We start from the raw sequence: 19,663 nt of genomic DNA on the forward strand, positions 1-19,663 counted from the left end.
ATGAAAAAATAAAAGTATGTTTCTGAGATGTATGCCATAAAATATTTCAGAGAGAATTAATTTTATAATTTGCTTCTTAAAAATTATAGTCTTAGAAAGTAATTGAAGCCGGGCACCAATGACTGGTATTTGTAATCCTAGCTACTCAGGAAGCTGAGATCTGAGGAGAATAGTTCAAAGCTAGCTCAAGCATGAAAAATCCAAGAGATTCTAATGTGTAATTAACCAACAAAAAGCTGGAAAAGGAGCTTTGGCTCAAGTGCTAGAGCACTGGCTTTGAGCACAAAAGCCCTGGTGCTCAGTTCAAGCCGCAGGACTGGCACCAAAAAAAGAATAATTATTTTGTTTCTAGAAAGCAGAATTAAGAAATAGCCTGTTCAGTTCAGGTGTCTTAAGAGATAAATACCCTGAACATCATACTCCTACAATTTGAGACAGAATTCAAGAAAACCGTATTTTTTTATTTCTTCCAAATTTACATTAAAAACTTAAAAGTTCTTATTCAAAAGTACATTAGAGAATAGTTTTTCATTTCTGGGTTTTTTTGGTAGGGGTTTTGGTCATGGTGGTTTGAACTTGGGACCTGAGCACTGTCCCTGAACTCCTTTTGCTCAGGGGTAGTATTCTACCACTTTGAGCCACATTGCCATTTTCAGTTTTCTGGTGGCTAATTAGAGATAAGAGTCTTAAAGACTTTCCTGCTGGGGCTGGCTTCAAACTGAAATCCTCACACCTCAGCCTCTTGAGTAGTTAAGACTACACGCATGAGCCACCAGCACCCAACAGGAATAGCTTTTTTAAAAAATAATGCCGTTTTTGGAGTAATTCTTTAAGTGCAGCTAACAAACTATTTTAAGTGCTTCTCTTAATAATTCCCTTCAAAATAAATAAGTATATCTGAGCAATGTTTCTTTTAGAAGTAGCTGAGGAAAGTAATATATCTAGAAGGAGTCATGGGTTATCTGTTCTGATTTTCTCTTCCCCCTTTGCTTTAATTTCATAGATGATAAAATGTGAAAGCAATTATTCAGTTCTTCATCTTGCCTTAAAAATATTCAGACATTATCTAAACCCAGCCATCTATAGAAAATGAGGGAAAACCTAAGAGTGTCCTTTACCTCACTGCAGAATTTCCCCAGGCCCCATGCTTGTCTGTGAGAATGTTGATCATTTTCTGGATTAGCTGAGTTGCTGTCACATGGTCTCGATACTTAGCTGCTCTAATCAAGTGATCACACACTTTCTCCTCTTCTCGTTTGTCTGCAGAATACTGAGCACACAGTGACTTGAATAGAAAAAAAGAAGAAATAATTATTAACATTATAAATTTTGAGGGTGTATTAACTTAAAACTGAATCAGGAAATGATCTTTAGTATGACTCAAATAGATACAAACTTTTAAAGCTACTTTTATAGTCTCTCATTAAATTAAGAATACAACTTAGGAATCTGCTACCTTCGTTACAATATCTAAGAATTTACTTCTCTAAAGTCACTCATAAGATACACCTGGAAGTTGTTAACACTTAAGAGAAGCTTTGAACAAAGAGAAATAGCCAGTCTTGAAAACAGAGAGAAAGACCCAGCAGATTACCAGGAATCTGAAATATAGTGAATAAGGGGAATAATCAGGTGAAATTAGAGAGAGCTGCATCACGTGTAATACATAATTACTGTGTTTAGTTTTTATTCAAATGCAAAGGGTAACAGTAAAAGTGTTTTAGTACATATTTTTTATTGTGAAGATTTTGTACAGAGGGGTTACAATTATATGAGTAAGGTAATGAGTACATTTCCTATTGAGCATTGTTACCTCCTCCTTTGTTTTTCCCCTACCATCCCTTCCCTCCCTACCTCCCTAACTCTTCCCTGCCCCCTTGCCAAGTTGTAAAGTTCATTTTCAACATAGTGTACAGTGAAAGGTTTTAAACCTTTACATTGCATTTACCTATTAAAATGATCACTCTTAAGAGTAGAGTGTAATGAAACAATATAAGTGATATGAGGAGACAAGTTATGAAGCCACTGCAAAAACTCCAAGAATAGACAAAAGTAGTCTACCATCAAAAATAGAATTAATTATCAACATTATTTGAAATGAAGAATTTGGTTTTCAAATTCTAGCTATGGAAAAAGGACCAGCAGCACTAGAATCATCTGCTAGGCTAAAAATGGATCAGATCTATTCAACTAGTATCTAGGTTTTAGTAAAATCCAGTCACTTTGAAAAGTACTAAAGTTTGAAAAGTATTAGCTTAGGCCATTAGCCAGGCACAGTGGTTCAAGCCTGTAATACTAGCTGCTTGAGAAGTGGAGATCTGGGAACTAAAGAGTAGTCTGACATATAAATTTCAAGAGGCGCCATGTCCACCAATAGCTGAGCAGAGAGGCGAGAACCGGTCATTCCACAGACAACAGGAAGCATAATTAAAAGGACTACAGTCCAGGTTAGCCCAGACAGAAACGGTGAGACCTTAAACAGGAAGTATAGTTCAAGTGGTAGTGCACCAGTGGGGAGCATAAACACCAAACAAGAATTAAGGATCCTGTACACCATCAAGCTCCATTACTGGCATGTGTGTGTACACATGCTCACACAGCATATGTGCACATACACACAGACACGCAGGCACACACACACAAGATCTTAGTTAGAAAAAACAAAGGTGGAAAGAGACTTGCAGGCATGGCTCAAGTAGCATTGTGCCTTCCTAGTAAGCAAAAAGCCCAGAGGTCAGTCCTCATACCACAAAAGAAAGGGGAAAAAAAGTACTAGCTTAGATGTCACCTTGCCAAAAACATCTTAGAAATCCTTAGTAATACGCAGATATAACACCATATTTCAAAGTGTTTCTTTCTTTCCTTTAGGAATTTAGGCACTTCTGGCATCACATTTTTGATGCCTGAGTGAATACAATGTTTCAAAAAATAAAGATAACATGCATATCTGTTGGTCATGCCTATAACTCTAGCTACTCAGGAGGCTGAGATCTGAGGATCACAGTTCAGAACCAAGCCAGGTAGGAAAGATCATGAGACTCTTATCTCCAATTAATCATCAAAAAGTTGCAAGTGGAAATGTAGCTCAAGTGGAAGAGTACTAGCTTTGACTTAAAAAAATAAAAATAAAAAAGCTAAGGGACAATGCCAAGATCCTGAGTTCAAACCTCAGGACTAGAAGGAAAAAAAATAAAATAAAAAGACAATGTAAAATTGACCCTTATCAGAGCTATTGGTCTTAACTTCATAAACGCGCGCGCGCGCGCACACACACACACACACACACACACACACACACAGGCGCGCGCCTCTTCTGATGTGAAGCTTACATTGATATTAGAAATGTAGCTAGCCAGGCGCCTGTGGCTCACGCCTATAATCCTAGCTACTCAGGAAGCTGAGATCTGAGGATTGAGGTTCAAAGCCAGCCCAAGCAGGAAAGTCGCCATGAGACTCTTATCTCCAATATACCACCAGAAAACCAGAAGTGGTGCGGTAGCTCAAGTGGTAGAGCGCTAGCCTTGGGCTGAAGAGCTGAGAGGCAGCACCCAGGCCCAGAGTTCAAGCCCCATGACTGACAAAAAAAAAAAAAAAAAAAAAGGAAAAAAACGTAGCTATTGTTCCTATATAATACATATAAAAGCAATTCAACAGATGTGATGTACATGTACCTGCATAAGAAATCAAGTATCTCTTATTGTGTGCAATATACTATATAAGGAAAAAAAACCAGAATTTAATAATGGAGAAATTTGAAAAGTTACATTATTTTAGGTGGGAACAAAATGAACCTTTAAAGCCAAGGCAAGAATGAAAATATGGATCAATTTCAGCAGAGTAAGAACAATACAGTATGTAATCTAAATAAAAATACAGGTAGAAAAAACAATAGATTGAAGCAATTCTGAAATGTAGAGTGAAGACAGAAAATGTCACAGGAATCATAATGTTCTTTGAATGAATAGAATGTTGAGAAGCAACAACTACACTATTTTTGTAATATCTCCTGGGCCACTACCTCATTTGCCAAATGAGGGGATTCTATAGTTAAATAAACTATTAATTATTAATCGATTACTAATGTATTATTAGATTGTCAATTTAAAGATTTGGACAACCCTCTGAGAGAATAATTGAAAGTGCTTAAATATAACCTCAGAGAGACAAAAATTGGTAAGAAAAACTATTTTATGTAGCCTAAATATTGAAGTGAAAAAATAAGTCACATTAGCAAGTAGACCAAACCAAATGCAAATGTTATGCTGTATCTACAGCAGAGTACAATTTGGTAAAAATATGATTTCAACAACCAAAGAAGGAAAATGATTTTAACTTATCTGCAAAAAAAATAGCTTATATAGTGATAAGTAGAAAATTATTCCATTGTAAGAACAATATTACTTGATAGGTGATTTTTTAAAAGATTCTTATAAGAGCTAAGAAACATTCAATAAGTATTCACTGAAGAAACAGTACAGAAGGACAGATCAATATTTTTACTTCCAACATTTCCTACTGTGTCCATATTGTCTTTTTCTAACTTTACCTAAGAAGAGGAAATTTATATGATTGAGGGAATTTGGAAAAATCACTGTTATCTGTAATCCCCTAAAATATCATGTCTTCAGTATAGAAAGCACCTAGTAGATATAGAATAACCTATTATTTTCATTCCATTAGTAGTAGGATAATTTAACTGAATTAAGTTATATTTTATAAACATTTGAAAAGCTACTGAAATTACTTAAAAAGGCATAATTCTAAAAACAAGGGCTCAAGGTAAACTACACAGTAAAATGGTTTAAAGTGTTCTTTAATGGATCCTCCTTTACAATTTGAACAGCAACTTTTCATATCTGACATAAAATCTATAGATATAAATCACATTAAGAGACTATTCTTTGCTGATTATCAATCTCTGTCTCTTTGTAGAACATTACAGTCACATTTGACCTTAAAACATGATACAAGGAAACCAAACAAGAATGTTTCTTAAAGATATAATGAACTTGTAACTATTTTTTGAAATATCTGGTAACATAATTTGAAGATGTTCGTATTAAACACCAATAATTAATTCTATCATTCAAAGTCAGGTGCAGGTGAGGAATGATTGTTTTGAGGTCAAATACAAGTTATTCACAGATCCTTGTATATGTGGCTTCTGCTCATTTCCTTACATAGAAAATATGTAAAAAAAAAAATCTACATTTACCTATTTTTTTAACCTATTTTAATAGTCTCTTTTTCCACTCCTTTTGTCTTGTCATTATTTCTTCTATGTACTATAGTGAATGTCTAATACAACATAAAGTTCAGGGAATCTGTGATAAGTTGGCATTATTTTGTGATATATTTATCAATATTGTAACTTTTATTACAAAAGAAGCCACAAATGGTAAGAGGATTACAGTCTGAAATCATTCCCAGGCAAAACTGTTGAGACCCAGAAAAATATGCTAAAGCAAAAAAGGTGAGAGGAGAGGAGAGTAGCTCAATTATGATGTACCTGCCTACAAGTTTGAGGCTAAGTTACAATTCCTAAAATGCAAACATACATACATACATACATACATACATACATACATACATACATACATACATACATACATACATACATACATACATAAACTGTGTATCCAGAAAGTGGGTACATTTGATTACATGTAAACTCTGTGTCAAGAAAGTTTACTTAAAAAATTTTTTTGATGATCATTTTGAGATTTTAATTCAGAGCTTGGGCAATGTAATCCCTTAGCTCTGTTGCTCAAGGCTGGTGCTCTACCACTGAGCACCCTATTTATTGTTGGTAAATAGACGGTAAGAGTCACAAATTTGCCTAACCAGGCTAGGTTCAAATCTTCAGACCTCAGATCTCAGCTTACTGAGCAGCTAGGATTACAGATGTGAGTTACCAGCACTCAAATACTGGAGAAAAAAAAAAGAAGAAGAAGAAGAAGAAGAAAATTTAAGAAGTAAATAGGAAAGCCAGGCACCAGTGAGTGACTCATTTCTGTAATTCTTGCTAGTCAGGAGGCTGCAGTCAGAGGACTGCAGTTCGAAAGCCATCAGGGAAGAAAAGTTCCAGTCTTTATCTCTAATTACACATCAAAAAGCAAGGCTGGAGGCAAGCTTAAGATGTAGAGCACCCGTCATAAGCATAAAAGTTCACTCCCAAGTAGAGTACTCATCAATATGACTCAAAATCATTTCCACTGTAAGTCCCATGTCTTGATTGGTGGTGTGGCCAGCTAGTGAGTGGAAGCAAGCACCAGATACCTAAGTTCCAGTCCTGGACTCTGGCAAAAATTAAAAAGGAAACGACTAAGTTCAATGTCTCACTGAAAAGGGAAATCACCTAAGGGACAACAAATGAAGAAACATTTCAGTACTTCACTTTTAGAGGTGTTTGTATTTGATCCTTTACCTCAGGTTTAAAGTCTGATCTTTTGGAGGTGGAAGGGAAGGGATGGCAGGGAAAAAACAAAGGAGGAAGAAACAATGCTTGATAGGGAATGGACTCATTACCTTGCTCACGTAACTGTAACCCCTCTGTACAGTATTTTTACAATAAAAAAACGTATTTTAAAAAATGGTTTAATGTTATCTACAGAAACCTTTGATAGAGTCCTGAAAAAGACTTAGAAAAATGAAAACTTAAAAACCTCCATAGTGAACAAAAGTCAGCCAATGACAATGTGACAGCTACCTTTAATTCTGAAGTGATTTCTCTGTCATGCAACATCTCCAAGTATTGATTTCTCTCAGCATGAAAAAGCCTGAGCCAATGAAACAGATATAGCACCATCCTCCTCCCATTCCCAACCCATAATAGCATTCAAGGTTGAAACAGGCAGACCACTTATCAAAGTATCAATTCCATTTCTCCTCGTTTTAATGAACTACATGCAATGTGTTAAGGCCTTATCGCTACAAACTGCAGTCGTCAATAATTTTAAGTGATTCCAAGATTAATATATATTTTAATCCTTTATTTTGGGCTTCTGATACTAAAATCTTGTTCTTTTTTTAAAATTATTTCATCTGAAATGTTTTTTAAATTTTTTTTATTGTAAAGATACTATACAGAGGGGTTAGAGTTACATGAGCAAGGTAATGAGTCCATTTTCTATCAGGCATTGTTACCCCCTCCTTTGTTTTTCCCCTACATCCCTTTCCTTCCCACCGCCCCATCTCCTCCCTTCCCCGCTACAACTAAAATCTTGTTCTAAAACGCTTTATATAATATTAGTAGACATAGGCAACTCTAAGTTCCATTTGACATGTGTCAGTTTACACATATTATTGTTTCTAATTATTTCCATTACATCATTAGAATACTTACTAACAATAGAATTCTTCTTTTAATTTAATTTTATTGTCATGTGATGTACAGAGGGGTTACAGTTACATATGTAAGTACAGTGTTCTACTGTTACCTCTCCCCCGTGTCCCCCATTGTTTTTCTCCCACTTTCAACAATAAAACTCTTATGTAAATACCTACATACTTTTCTAAGAAGCTGAATCTTCCCATCATGCCCACATAGTGCATACATCTGCTCCGTAAATAAAAGCACCCATGTGTGATAAAATTAACACAGAATTTAAGCAATGGATAGGATTTAATATTTTAATATCATAAAATGTTATTTTAAAGCATATTAAAGTCTCTTAGTAAGGTCTCAGGTAAATAATTAAATATATTTACTATACCAAATAGGTAAATCTTCTATTTATATTCCAAACAAAAGTAGTTCAAGGAAATCTAAGGCTGGTTTTAAGATCTTAAGTTTACAATCAGGAAGTTTAAGGCCAGCATCAACAACATGTTAGTGAGAACCCCTATCTCAATGAACAAGCTGGATGTGGTAGTACACATCTATAACCCCAGCTATACAGGAGGCCTAAGTAGGAGGATTGAGTCCAGGATTGCCCAGGCAAAAGGTATGAGACCCTATCTAAAACAATAAAGCAAAAAGGGCTGGGAATTTGGCTCAACTGATACAGCACTAGCCTAGCAAGTACAAAGCTTTATCAAAACACAGTGCTGCCAAAAGAGAGAAAAACTGTTCAAGAAGGACTCAAATCGAGAGCACAAAGAAAACAGTAATTCAAATTAAAAACAAACAAACATAACACTGTAGTTAAGAGCACAAAATGTAGGGCCAAGTAACTTTTAACTCTTGGCATGACACATGGATGCTTCATCGAGTTACATAAACCTCCGTGCCTTGGTTTCCTCACATAACAAAGGAGATAATGTAATAAGTTTTTCAGGAGGACAAAACTAAGAACATACAGGGAATGGTTAAAATATTGCCTGCATGTAATATTGACATCTTACATTCATTATAGATGAATTAAATTAAAGCAATGTCTACACTCATAAAAGATCTAGTTTATTTAAGATTGTCAGGAGTTATCATAAATTACAAACTTAAAAAGTGAAAGGACTCACTCATCCAGGAGGAACATGGCTCTTTCTTCACAAGGCTTCTCAACAGCATTAAGAGAGTTGGTTTTGATATCAAGAATATATTTTCTATTAGGGTTTGATCAACAATGTCAACAATACCCATAGGTATGTAATCTTTTTTTTTTCTTTTTTTGAGGCAAGGCCTTATTATGTAACCCGGGCTATCTGGAACTCTGGATCCTTCTGCCAAATCCTCCAGAGTTCTGGGATTACACCTTTGTGTCACCACCATGAGTGGCTACTATGGCACCAACATTCCCTGTGCTATAAACCTTCTGCTTTTTCAAGCTTCCCAGATTTTATGACATGTCCACCAATATAGCTGTTTTTGGAGCTAGGGAACTTCCATTTAAAATTTTTAAACAGAAGAACATTCACCTTTAAGTCCACCTTTAAGTGGACTTCCTTTCCCCTACCAATGATAGCTCCTTTAGTTTCATAAATGGCTCTAAAAATTGTGACTGCTTTGTATATGCCCTTGACAAGTTTCAAAATAATTTGTTCAAATATTACACAGAAGACTGAGGATGAAAACTGTCTTGACAATTCCAGGTCACAATCAATCAACCTGAGGCAGGACAAGCTAACTGGATCTAAGGAAGAATCCAGCATCTTTCCCCAGGGACTGCAAACAGCTGGGTCTCAAATCCACAGTAAACATGATCAAAGGAACACTTGTTGTGGGGAACTTGAGCTAGGCATTGAGATACAGCAAAGAGAAAGGTGGGCAGAGAAGTACAAGGTCCATGGAGGTACAGATGCTTTGGTCCTATAAATCCTAGGAGATACAAAAACCGGTATCATGTCTTTTTTTTCGTGTCTGCATGTGATACCCTTCTATCATTGTGAGACTTGCGAAGAACGAAAGGGCAACAGGGTAAAGCAAGCTACTGCCTGGAGTGCCAGCCAAATGATATGCCAGCCGGGCGCCGGTGGCTCATGCCTGTAATCCTAGCTACTCAGGAGGCTGAGATCTGAGCCATCATTGTTCAAAGCCAGCCTGGGCAGGAAAGTCCATGAGACTCTTATGTCCAATAAACCATTAAAAACTGGAAGTGGTGCCGTGGCTCAAGCGGTAGAGCGCTCCCCTTGAGCTGAAGAGCACAGGAACAGCACCCAAGCCCAGAGTTCAAGCCCCAAGACCGACCAAAAAAAAAAAAAATGATATGCCACAGAGGCATTCTCCAGAGCATTGACCTCTCCCTAACCAGCAGCACTACTCAGGTTGACTGAGATCTAGAAGTTCTGCTTGGCCCCAAAAATTAACATGGAAAAAAATGTTCCCTCATTAAATATTAGTACAACCCAGAGTAAAGGGGATATTATATTTTTAAAAATTGTTAGACCTCAAAAGATAACTAATTACTAGCAAATATCATTACTACCCTGATGTAAAGGGGACCATCGTATTTTATCTCACATAGTGTAATAAATGACAGGTAGTTTAACACAGAACATTATCCGAAAGGAAAATTTATGCTAAACTACAGTATTGGCTAAAGATAAATTTGTTGTAACCATGAAAAAGATAAAATACTAGAATAATAACTCATCTACTACAATGAAGGAAAGAACCCTATGATTCAAATATATATTTATACATAATCAAGTTACTATTTCCTTGTTCTTTCCCTATCAAGGAGGAATATAAATAAAGAGATTAAGAAAAATGTACAAAACCACAATGTTAGTAGACACAAGGCTGAGATGACATTACTTTAATGCTCTGCCATCATGCTATGTTGCCTAAAAATCTATTATCAATCATCTCTTTACTAAATGACAAAAGTGTTCAATGCAAAGGGTTCACAAAGGAATGTGGCAACTCAAAGGGGTGCATTAAGCATTAATGCAGAACTATTGTGGGAAAAGGTTCACATCATTCTTGACATCAGAAAAGTTGAGTTGGCCATTCCTTTTTCCCAGTTTCTAAGATGAGATGGGCAACTAGAGACAAAAAAAAACAAAACAAAACAAAAAGTATAAAGGAAAAAGGAGAAAATAACAGAGAGAAAAATAAAGAAAATATAAACAGGAAAGCATAAAGGAGTTCCATTTAAAATTACTGTCCAACTTGACTGAAAAAATGGTAACCCCTCTGTATATCACCTTTACAATAACATTTAAAAAACAAAAACAAAAAAATATACTGTACAGCCAGGCACCCGTGGGTCACGTCTGTAATCCTAGCTACTCAGGAGGCTCAGATTTGAGGACTGTGGTTTGGAGCCAGCTCAGGCAGGGCAAACTCATCTCCAATAAACTACACAGAAAATGCAGAGGGAAAAACTACTCTACAATATTGCCTAGTTATAAGTTTACTCAAAAAATTTAATAAGAAAAACTCTGATACAGGCATAGCTCCACAAGCCTGTAATCCTAGTTACCTGGGGGTGAAAACTGGGGGATTACAGTTCAAAGTCATCCTGGGCAAAAATTCAACAGACTCCACCTCAACTAATGCTGGGCACATAGATATACTGTATCCTAAACTTACAGAGGAAGCAAATTGGCTGAACATGTAGAGAGCTTATGCCTGTCATCCAAGAGACACAGGAGTGAGGCACAAATAGTAGGAACACTGACCAGGCATAAAGCAAGACTCTACCTCAAACATATCCAATGCAGAATGGAGAGAGAAAAGGTGAGCAAATGTAGTTATTATACTTATGTACATTATGTTAAAAAATGAACTATCATAAGAAATATACTCATTATCTTGCCCATGTAATTTTCACAATAAAAAAAATGAAAGAAAAAAAAAAGAACTATCTACTTGAGGGTAGGGATGAGAAGGGAGAAATGGGAAGAATGAAGAAATGGTGACACTGATCAAGGACCTTTGAACTCATGACCTGACTTACAGAATTGTAAACCCTTTTTATGAATAACTTAGTAACAACAACCATCGTAATTTTTAAAAACAATGCAAAAAGAGGTTAGCAGAGTGATTCAAGTGGTAGAGTATCTGTTTAACAAGTATGAGGCCCTGAGTTCAAACCCAATACCAAAAACTAAAATAAAATAAAGCTAGACAAACATTCTAGCACTTAAGCTATTTCTCAAAAGAGTAATCTAGTTTTGTTCAGGTTAGCCTAGATCTATAATCCTCAGACTTACATTTCCACACAACTAGGATGACAGGTGTGTGTACCATGTCCAGCTTTTTATTGGTTGAGCCAAGTCCTTAAGAGTTTTTTACCCTGCTTGGTCCCACAATTTGGGACTTAAGGCCTATACTTTTCCATAAAAGAAGAAATGGAGCAAGGCAATGAAACTAAAAGAAACTAGTAGAAATAAGTTAATTCATAAAAATATTATGTAAAAAAGTCAAGCAAAAAATTCAAAATTCAATGTCAAACACTAAAGATCACAAGGGAAGTGAAGAAGAATAAGAATTACTGAATAGCAAAATTAGGTCATTAATGTATTGAAGAGAGTAATTTTAACATATTTTTTCTAAGATTGGAGATGAAAATTTAAAAGTCATTTTGCAAGACCCTGAAAAGTTAAAGGAAGGGAGGAAATAACGAGAGCATTTTAGACAGAGAAATCTGACAGAATGAGAAGGCAAGAATACAAACAGAAGCCTGAGAATTCTGACAGCATTTAAACAAGCCAAGACCTGGTGTCAGATAATTAGTCAGAGGCAAAAATACATCAACACTGGAAGCTAAATGTAATTCCAGAAAGGTCACTTGAGAGAAAGAAAAACCATTTCTCTTGTATTAAATACTCTCACTCAAAAATAATAGGCACTTGGTTAAAACCACAGAGGGTTGTCTATAATTATTCAAATTACCAATGATATCAAATAAAAATAAAAAATATTTTTCAATCAAAATGACCCCTAAGAGTGAGCTGTCTATTTTATACTTAATGAAGGTCTGGAACTAAAAGTTCACAGTATTCTGGAAACAAGTATCAAGGAAAATCTCACAAGTAACAGACGCATCATCTAAGGATCTTTTTCACATTAAGAATCCTATTAGAAAGAAAACACTAAAAGGTAATTGAATTTCCCTCAGTTATCTTCATCTCTGTCAGCTCCTGCTACAATAACTTACTCTCCAGAGCAGAGATAACTCAATTCTGTCCAGCAAGCATATGTTATGAATCTCCAAAGCAAACTTGTCTAAATCACTCTGGTCTTCTATCAAGGTTGGCTGTGGATATGAACTCTGACAGAAAGCAAACAAATTTATTTTTATCTTTTCAATAATTCACTTCTGCATGCTTTGATGGAGGAAATCATGAGATAAATATAGGGTCGGCAGTTATTCTCCTGTTATAAAGTCAGCAGAAATGCTTTCCATGACTTGAATAAAAAGACTTAATGAATCATTCTTAAGAACAAAGAGAACAGTATCAATGAATTGAAGATTTGGTAAATCAGAAGGAAATTTCAATTGCTTTGTATTATCTCTAATAGTTTAAGACTGAGTTTAAAAATACTATTAACCAGATGCTACTTATGATTTCATAAGCCAACTATTTCATCTTTGAATAGCTTTATAGTGAAATACGTGCTAGAAAATAAAATACTTTTTTTTTTCAAAAGCTCCAACAAATACTAGTTTTTAGAAGAAAATAGATTTCCTATCTGTATTCTAAACCAATTGAGATTATATAACAGAAATGGGAAAAATAAAACAGAAAGGGGAAAGTTTCAAAAATCCTGGGAATCTGAGTTTCTTAATTGAAGCTGAAACACATCTAACATGAAGGTTATTTCTTGTTTCTAGCATTCACACCTACAAGGCCCTAGATCCAATACCTAGTACAATATGTATGTGTTTGTAAATATATGTTTACATACACATAATAATAAATTAGCAGAAACTCTTCCATTCAATGTACATTAAATGTCTTGAAGACTCTGACTTTGGGGCTGGGAAGGTGGCTCAGTGGTAGAGCGCTTGCCTTGCATGCGTGAGGCCCTGGGTTCGATTCCTCAGCACCACATAAGCAAAAAGAAGTGACGCTGTGGCTCAAGTAGTAGAGCGCTAGCCTTGAGCTGAAGAGCTGAGGGACAGTTCCCAGGCCCAGAGTTCAGGCCCCACGACCAGACCCCCAAAACAAAAAAGAAAAGAAAAGATTCTGACTTTGTTTTGACCTTTAAATTTTGTACTAGTAATTACAATAATAATGATGATGACAATCACTAGCATAGTTGATAATGTGTTGTAAACCACTGTATATAAGTTTACTCCACAACTAATTTTGTTTCAGTTTATTTATATATATGAAATATATATACATATATGAAATTAAGACTCATAGAAGTTTGATGAACATTCAACTAAGTTGTAAAGCATCCAACTAGAACATGGTTAGGGGGTTTCCTTCTTCTTCCATGGTCTTTAAACTAGGATACTCACAAAGAACTTCAAAGAACACAGCTAACAAACACTTTGAAATTTCTGGTTTTATGAGTGTGTGTGAGCTGGTCCTGGAGCTTGAACTAAAGGCCCAGGCACTGTCCCTGAGTGTTGGGGGGCAAGTCTACTAGAGCTACAGCTCTACTTCAGACTTTTTGTGGTTAACTGGAGATAAGAATCTTAAGTTTTGGGATGAGAAGATGGCTCAGTGGTAGAGCGCTCACCTTGCATGCATGAGGCCCTGGGCTCAACTTCTCAGCACCACATAAGCAGAAAAAGCCTGAAGTGATGCTGTGGCTCAAGTGGTAGAGCACTACCCTTGAGCTGAAGAGCTGAGGGACAGCGCCCAGGCCCAGAGTTCAGGCCCCACAACCAACAAAAAGCAAAAACAAAAACAAAAAAAATCTCAAATCTCAAGGATTTTCCTGCCCACAATTTAAAATCACAATTTAAAATCTCAGCCTCATAAGTAGCTAGGATTACACCTAGCTAGGTGAATTTCTTTGTTTCTTCTTCTTTTTTTTAATAGCTTACTAGGGGTTGGGTATACTATATACCAAATTTTATTCTGAATGATTTGTTTGTAGTCACTCATTTGTTCTCTCCCCAAAAGACAGGATGTAGTTACTATTTCTCCCTATTTTTAGGGACAGAAACTGAGGTACAAGGATGAGTTGCCCCCAGAGCAGTAAGTTGCTGGATTAACCAGGTTTCAGGTGAATTTCTTAATGTAAAGTGTATTTATTAGAGCAAATGACTACCACATCAGTAGCACTTAGTGGATCAATCAAGGAGTAAAGTTTTAATTTGAAAGCCACCAATCCAATCACAGATATTTGAGATAGTTATAACCAATACTGACTCTGTTTTGTTGTTGTTTTGGTAGTACTAAGGACTGAACTTGGAGCCTCATTCCTGCTAGAAAAGCATTCTACTACATAAGCTATGCACCAAATCCTTTAGTTGCTTTTCAGTGTCTCACAATCTTTGTCCAGGACCAGCCTCAGACCATGGCCGGCCTGCCTGCCAAGTAGCTGGGATTACACACATGCAGCATGTGTGCAAAGATAAGGTCTTGCTAAGGTGCTTTTTCTTTTCCCCTTAGCAGGGCTGACATGGAACTGTTATCCTCCTATCTCAGTCTCCAAAATAGCTGCAAGTATAAGAGTTAACTGCCACACTTGGCCCCATGGTCTGTAACTCTTGTCAGTAACAGACTAATGATAATTCTATCACGGCCTTTTTTTTTTTTTTTTTTTTGCTTAGTTTTTAATTAACAAAAACAACTGAATATACTTATAGGGCACAATGTGATGTTTCATATGCATAAACATTTGATAGTCAAATCAAGATAATTAACATATCATAATTATTTGTCATTTCTTTGTGGCAAAAACATTTAAAACCCTCTTTTAGTTGTAGTGGATCAAGCCTAAGCCAAGATACTTAGCAGGTAGCGAGTGGGTGAATCATGTTTACAGGCCAGCCTGGGCATAAAATTTGTCAAGACTGCCAAATAATCCTAGAAGTATATGGGGGGAAAAGTCAAGAAAACAGAGCTACAAAAACAATGAACTATTTAGGAATAAATGTAACCAGGAAAATAAACAACTACTCACACTGAAAACTATACAATACTGATGAAAAACTTGGAGACACAAATAGATGGAAAGGTATTTTGTATTCATGATTGGGAGAATTACACTGATTTAAAAAAAAAAATAGGTCAATCAGTGATGGTGGTGAACACCTGCAATTCCAAGGCTGAGAAAAGTTCAAATCTATTCTGAACTACATAACAAGATCCTGTCTATAAAATATCTTTTCTATCTTCAGCAATCACAAATTTCTTGCAATTCTTACCAAAGTTTCAATAACATTCTTCACAGAAATAGAAAAACAAGTTTTGAAATTCATATGCAATCACAAAGACCCAAAAAAGAAAAAGGAATCTTGGATGAAAACAATGAAGCTGAAGGTATCACTCAATCTAATTCAAAATATGCTACTAAGTTAAAATAGCCAAAATAATTTGGTGCTAGTATTGAAAATAGACCACAGTCAAATGAAACAAAATAGAAAGATCAGAAATAAGTCTACTATATAATATTTTTGGTTTACACAGAGAACCAGCTATCTTAATTTCAATCAGAGGAACCAACTTGATACTAAAACTAGCATTTGTTTATTGAACAATATCTACTGAGCACCCATTATGTGCGGTGTGTCCTTCTTCCCCTCATGAAGCACACAGAAGAGCTGGGCAGGAAAGAAAAAAATCAGAGAAATAGGGGCTGGGAAGGTAGCTCAGCGGTAGAGTGCATGCCTTGCAAGCATGAGGCCCTGGGTTCGATTCCTCAGCACCACATAAACAGAAAAAGCCGCAAGTGGCACTGTGGTTCCAGTGGTAGAGCACTAGCCTTGAGCTGAAGAGCTGAGGAACAGCGCCCAGACCCAGAGTTCAGGCCCCATGACCGGCAAAAAAAAAAAAAAACAGAGAAATAAATATAAACTGTTAGCAGCAGTTTGAAAGATTACAGAGCTGCATAAACATAGGCTTCAGAATTAATTATACTCTGGTTCTCCTAAAAATAAACCAGATAAAAGATTACTGCAGATATCTGAGACTATATATGTGGGCTTTGAGATAAAAAAAATACTGATAACTGATATATTTGGAGGAAACTCCATAGAACGTGATTGATGACTATTACCAAGTGTGAGTTAAGTGGAAAAAGAGTAGTGGGTGACTTTTGTAAGAAGGCAGATGGAAAGGTATTTACTCACATGAGAGAAAATCAAGAATATTATGGAACAAAGACAGTTACAGAAATTCTCTTCCAAAAAATTAGCCACACTTTCAGAGATTTCAAGTGAAAATATACCAGGCACTGGTAGCTCATGCCTGTAATTTTAGCTATTTAGGAGACTGAGATCAGGATCACAATTCAAAAAGCCAGCTTGGGCAGCAAAGTTTGTGCAACTTTTATCTCCAGTTAATCACCAGAAAACCGGAAGTGGAGCTGCAGCTCAAGTGGTAGAGCACTAGCCTTGAGGAAGAGTTCAGGGACAGTGCCCAGGTCCTAAGTTCAAGCCCCATTGACAGACAGACAGACAGACAGACAGACACACACACACACACACACACACACACACACACACACTCTCTCTCTCTCTCTCTCTCTGTCTCTCTCTCTCTCTCTCTCTCTCTCTCTCTCTCTCTCTCTCTCTCTCTCTCTCTCTCTCTTGTGGAGCTCAAAAGAGTAATCAGAGATAAAACTCGAGAGCTTGAGATAATAAATATGTGCTAGCAGAAGAAGGTTTTCAAACTTTTGTGCTAGCAGAAGGTTTTCTTTTTTGTTTTTTATTGTAAAAACAGTGTACAGAGGGGTTACAGTGACTTGAGTAAGGTAATGAGTACATTTCCTATTGAGCATTGTTACCTCCTCCTTTGTTTTTCCCCTACCATCCCTCCTTTCCCACCTTCCCAACTCCCCTCTCCCCCCTCCAAGTTGTAAAGTTTGTTTTCAATATAGTGTCTTGTGCATCTCATTGTTACAATGGGTCATCCTGTATCCTTGCTTCAGCATTTTGTTATTTCCCTTTCCCTCCCCAAATTAGAAAAATGTATATACAAGATGCAGGGCACCAACATCAAATATGGTGAAAAAAGGGGCTATACCATGGGGGAAGAACATTCAAGAGAAACAAAAAAAATCACCTACTACATTTTAGATACATTAAAAACAATAGCAAGCAAGAAAAAACAAGTTGTGTCCCTATCTTGGGGTTCATTTCACTTAACATCATCTTATATGGTCATATGTACATAGCTTTTGACTTTTTCTGCTTGTCCTAGACTTATAATAGTTATTAGCAGAAGGTTTTCAAAAGTACTTATGTGCTAGCAGAAGAAGGTTTTCAAAAGTACTGGTAAAAAAGCAATATATAGCCACATATATATAGTTTAAAATGATGAAGAAAATACCTTAAGACCACTCACCATTCATAATAAAAACAAGTGTTTTAGCCCAGCTCTTCATTGCTGGTAGAAAACTCAAGTAAAAAGAATGGCCCAATCCTTATCCGTCTCATTTTCAGGTAATTAGTGAACTCTTATACATTACATACACATGAATAACTTTAAGCCTAAACAAGGCTGTAAGAGACAAAGTACTTTACAGTCTATAGCAATCTATCTTATATACCAGTATTGTGAGGGAATGTGTAAACTCATTAATTAGTAGAAAAAGGGACCATTATTTATTAGAGCTACACTTTGAGTCTCTGCTTAGTTCAGCATGTCAGCTCAAATAGCTGACATTGTTAGTAAAGCTAATGTTCCAGTTGTCTCTGATTGAAAGCTGAACACTCCCACAAAAGCAGACCTCACCAATAGATTCTAAATGGAAAAGAGCTAAGGGTATAGCTCAGTAGTAGAACACTTACCCAGCATATGCAAGACCCTAGTTCAATGCCTAGCACCACAAAAATTATTGCATGAAGAATGAAAATTTTAGTCTATTCTCTAATTAGTAGAAAATTGCCTTACTTAAACATCTTAGTAATAATTACAGATCAGTGGTAATATATGTAGTTATTTGCCCAGAAAGGCAGGCCCTTCCATAGTTAATACAGAGGTTTAACCACACAGAGAGCATGGTAAACTCAATGAAAATCAAGACAAATGCAATCACAATGCAATTTCGAGCACGGGGGACGGGGATCTTTTGAGAGTAATATGCTAGTTTGAACTAAGGGCTGGTGTCTATTAGGCAGGGGCTTAACACTTGAGCTTACCATTGATCACAATCTAACTTCAACTGCATTTACAGATAGCATTCTTGGAGGCTAAGGGCATGGCTCAAGTAGTATAGCTCTTGCCTAACAAGAGCAAGTACCTGAGTTTAAACCCTAGTACCACCCAGAAAGAAAAACAAAATGAAGGGGAAAAGAAATTTACAAGAGTAAGACTGACACCTTCAAAAATAAGTAAAATCAATCATCATAAAGATAATTCACTTACATTCAAGACATGTAAAAAATACTTTAAAACACTTATACTTATGGCATAAGAAAATATTTGTACTAAGTAACCAGTATAGAAAAAAATGAGATGAGTAAAAGATGCTTAAAATTGCTTAGTATAGGGGCTGGGAAGGTGGCTCAGTGGTAGAGCGCTTGCCTTGCATGCATGAGGCCCTGGGTTTGATTCCCCAGCACTACATAAGCAAAAATAAAAAAATAAAATAAAATAAAGTTTAAAAAAGATTGCTTAGTATTAGCAACCAGACTTCTTAACTAAAGCCAAAGTTTACTCACTGACAGTTTGCAAAGGTACTACTATTTAACAGAACTCAATATTTATTATATTATCTTCTCCAGTACTCATCATCATTAAGGTAATGAAATCATTTTTAAACACCTGTTTTATGACAGTATACCATGATAATTTAAAAAGCAGAATCTGGAGGTTTTTTTAGTTGAAATTACAGGGCAATTTACTAATTTCTCTATCCTTTCTCTGTCTGTATACCGAAGCCAAATGTACTCTTTTGCTCTCAGGTTATTGTGAAAATTAAGTAAGTTATTGTATGAAAAAGTCTTAAATAGTGCCTGACATATAATAAATAGGCAATAAGTCAGCTTTTATTACCATTATCTCTGTTCTCAATGGTTAGATACCCAGGAGTACCAAACCTTGGAAACAACCCTTTAAGAACAAAAGCTTTGAGTTCTAAAAGTTTAAGACAATTCAGATTCACCAACATACTGCTGACAGTAAGAATAAAAGAATATGGTTA

The 19,663-nt window shown here is 36.0% G+C and overlaps 1 protein-coding gene across 3 annotated transcripts in view; it reads right to left on the bottom strand.

Annotated features, from left to right (window-relative positions):
• Positions 1–19,663, bottom strand: part of Lrba (LPS responsive beige-like anchor protein) — a 445,034-nt gene that overhangs the window by 255,415 nt on the left and 169,956 nt on the right. For all 3 annotated transcript variants that reach the window (XM_070022191.1, XM_070022190.1, XM_070022192.1), the window contains exon 37: positions 1,119–1,285. In XM_070022191.1, coding sequence (XP_069878292.1) covers positions 1,119–1,285 — 167 coding nt within the window. The remainder of the gene's footprint in view (positions 1–1,118; positions 1,286–19,663) is intronic.

This window comes from Dipodomys merriami, unplaced genomic scaffold, assembly GCF_024711535.1.
Source record: "Dipodomys merriami isolate MVZ:Mamm:240054 unplaced genomic scaffold, mDipMer1.0.p SCAF_15, whole genome shotgun sequence".
Lineage (NCBI taxonomy): Eukaryota > Metazoa > Chordata > Mammalia > Rodentia > Heteromyidae > Dipodomys > Dipodomys merriami.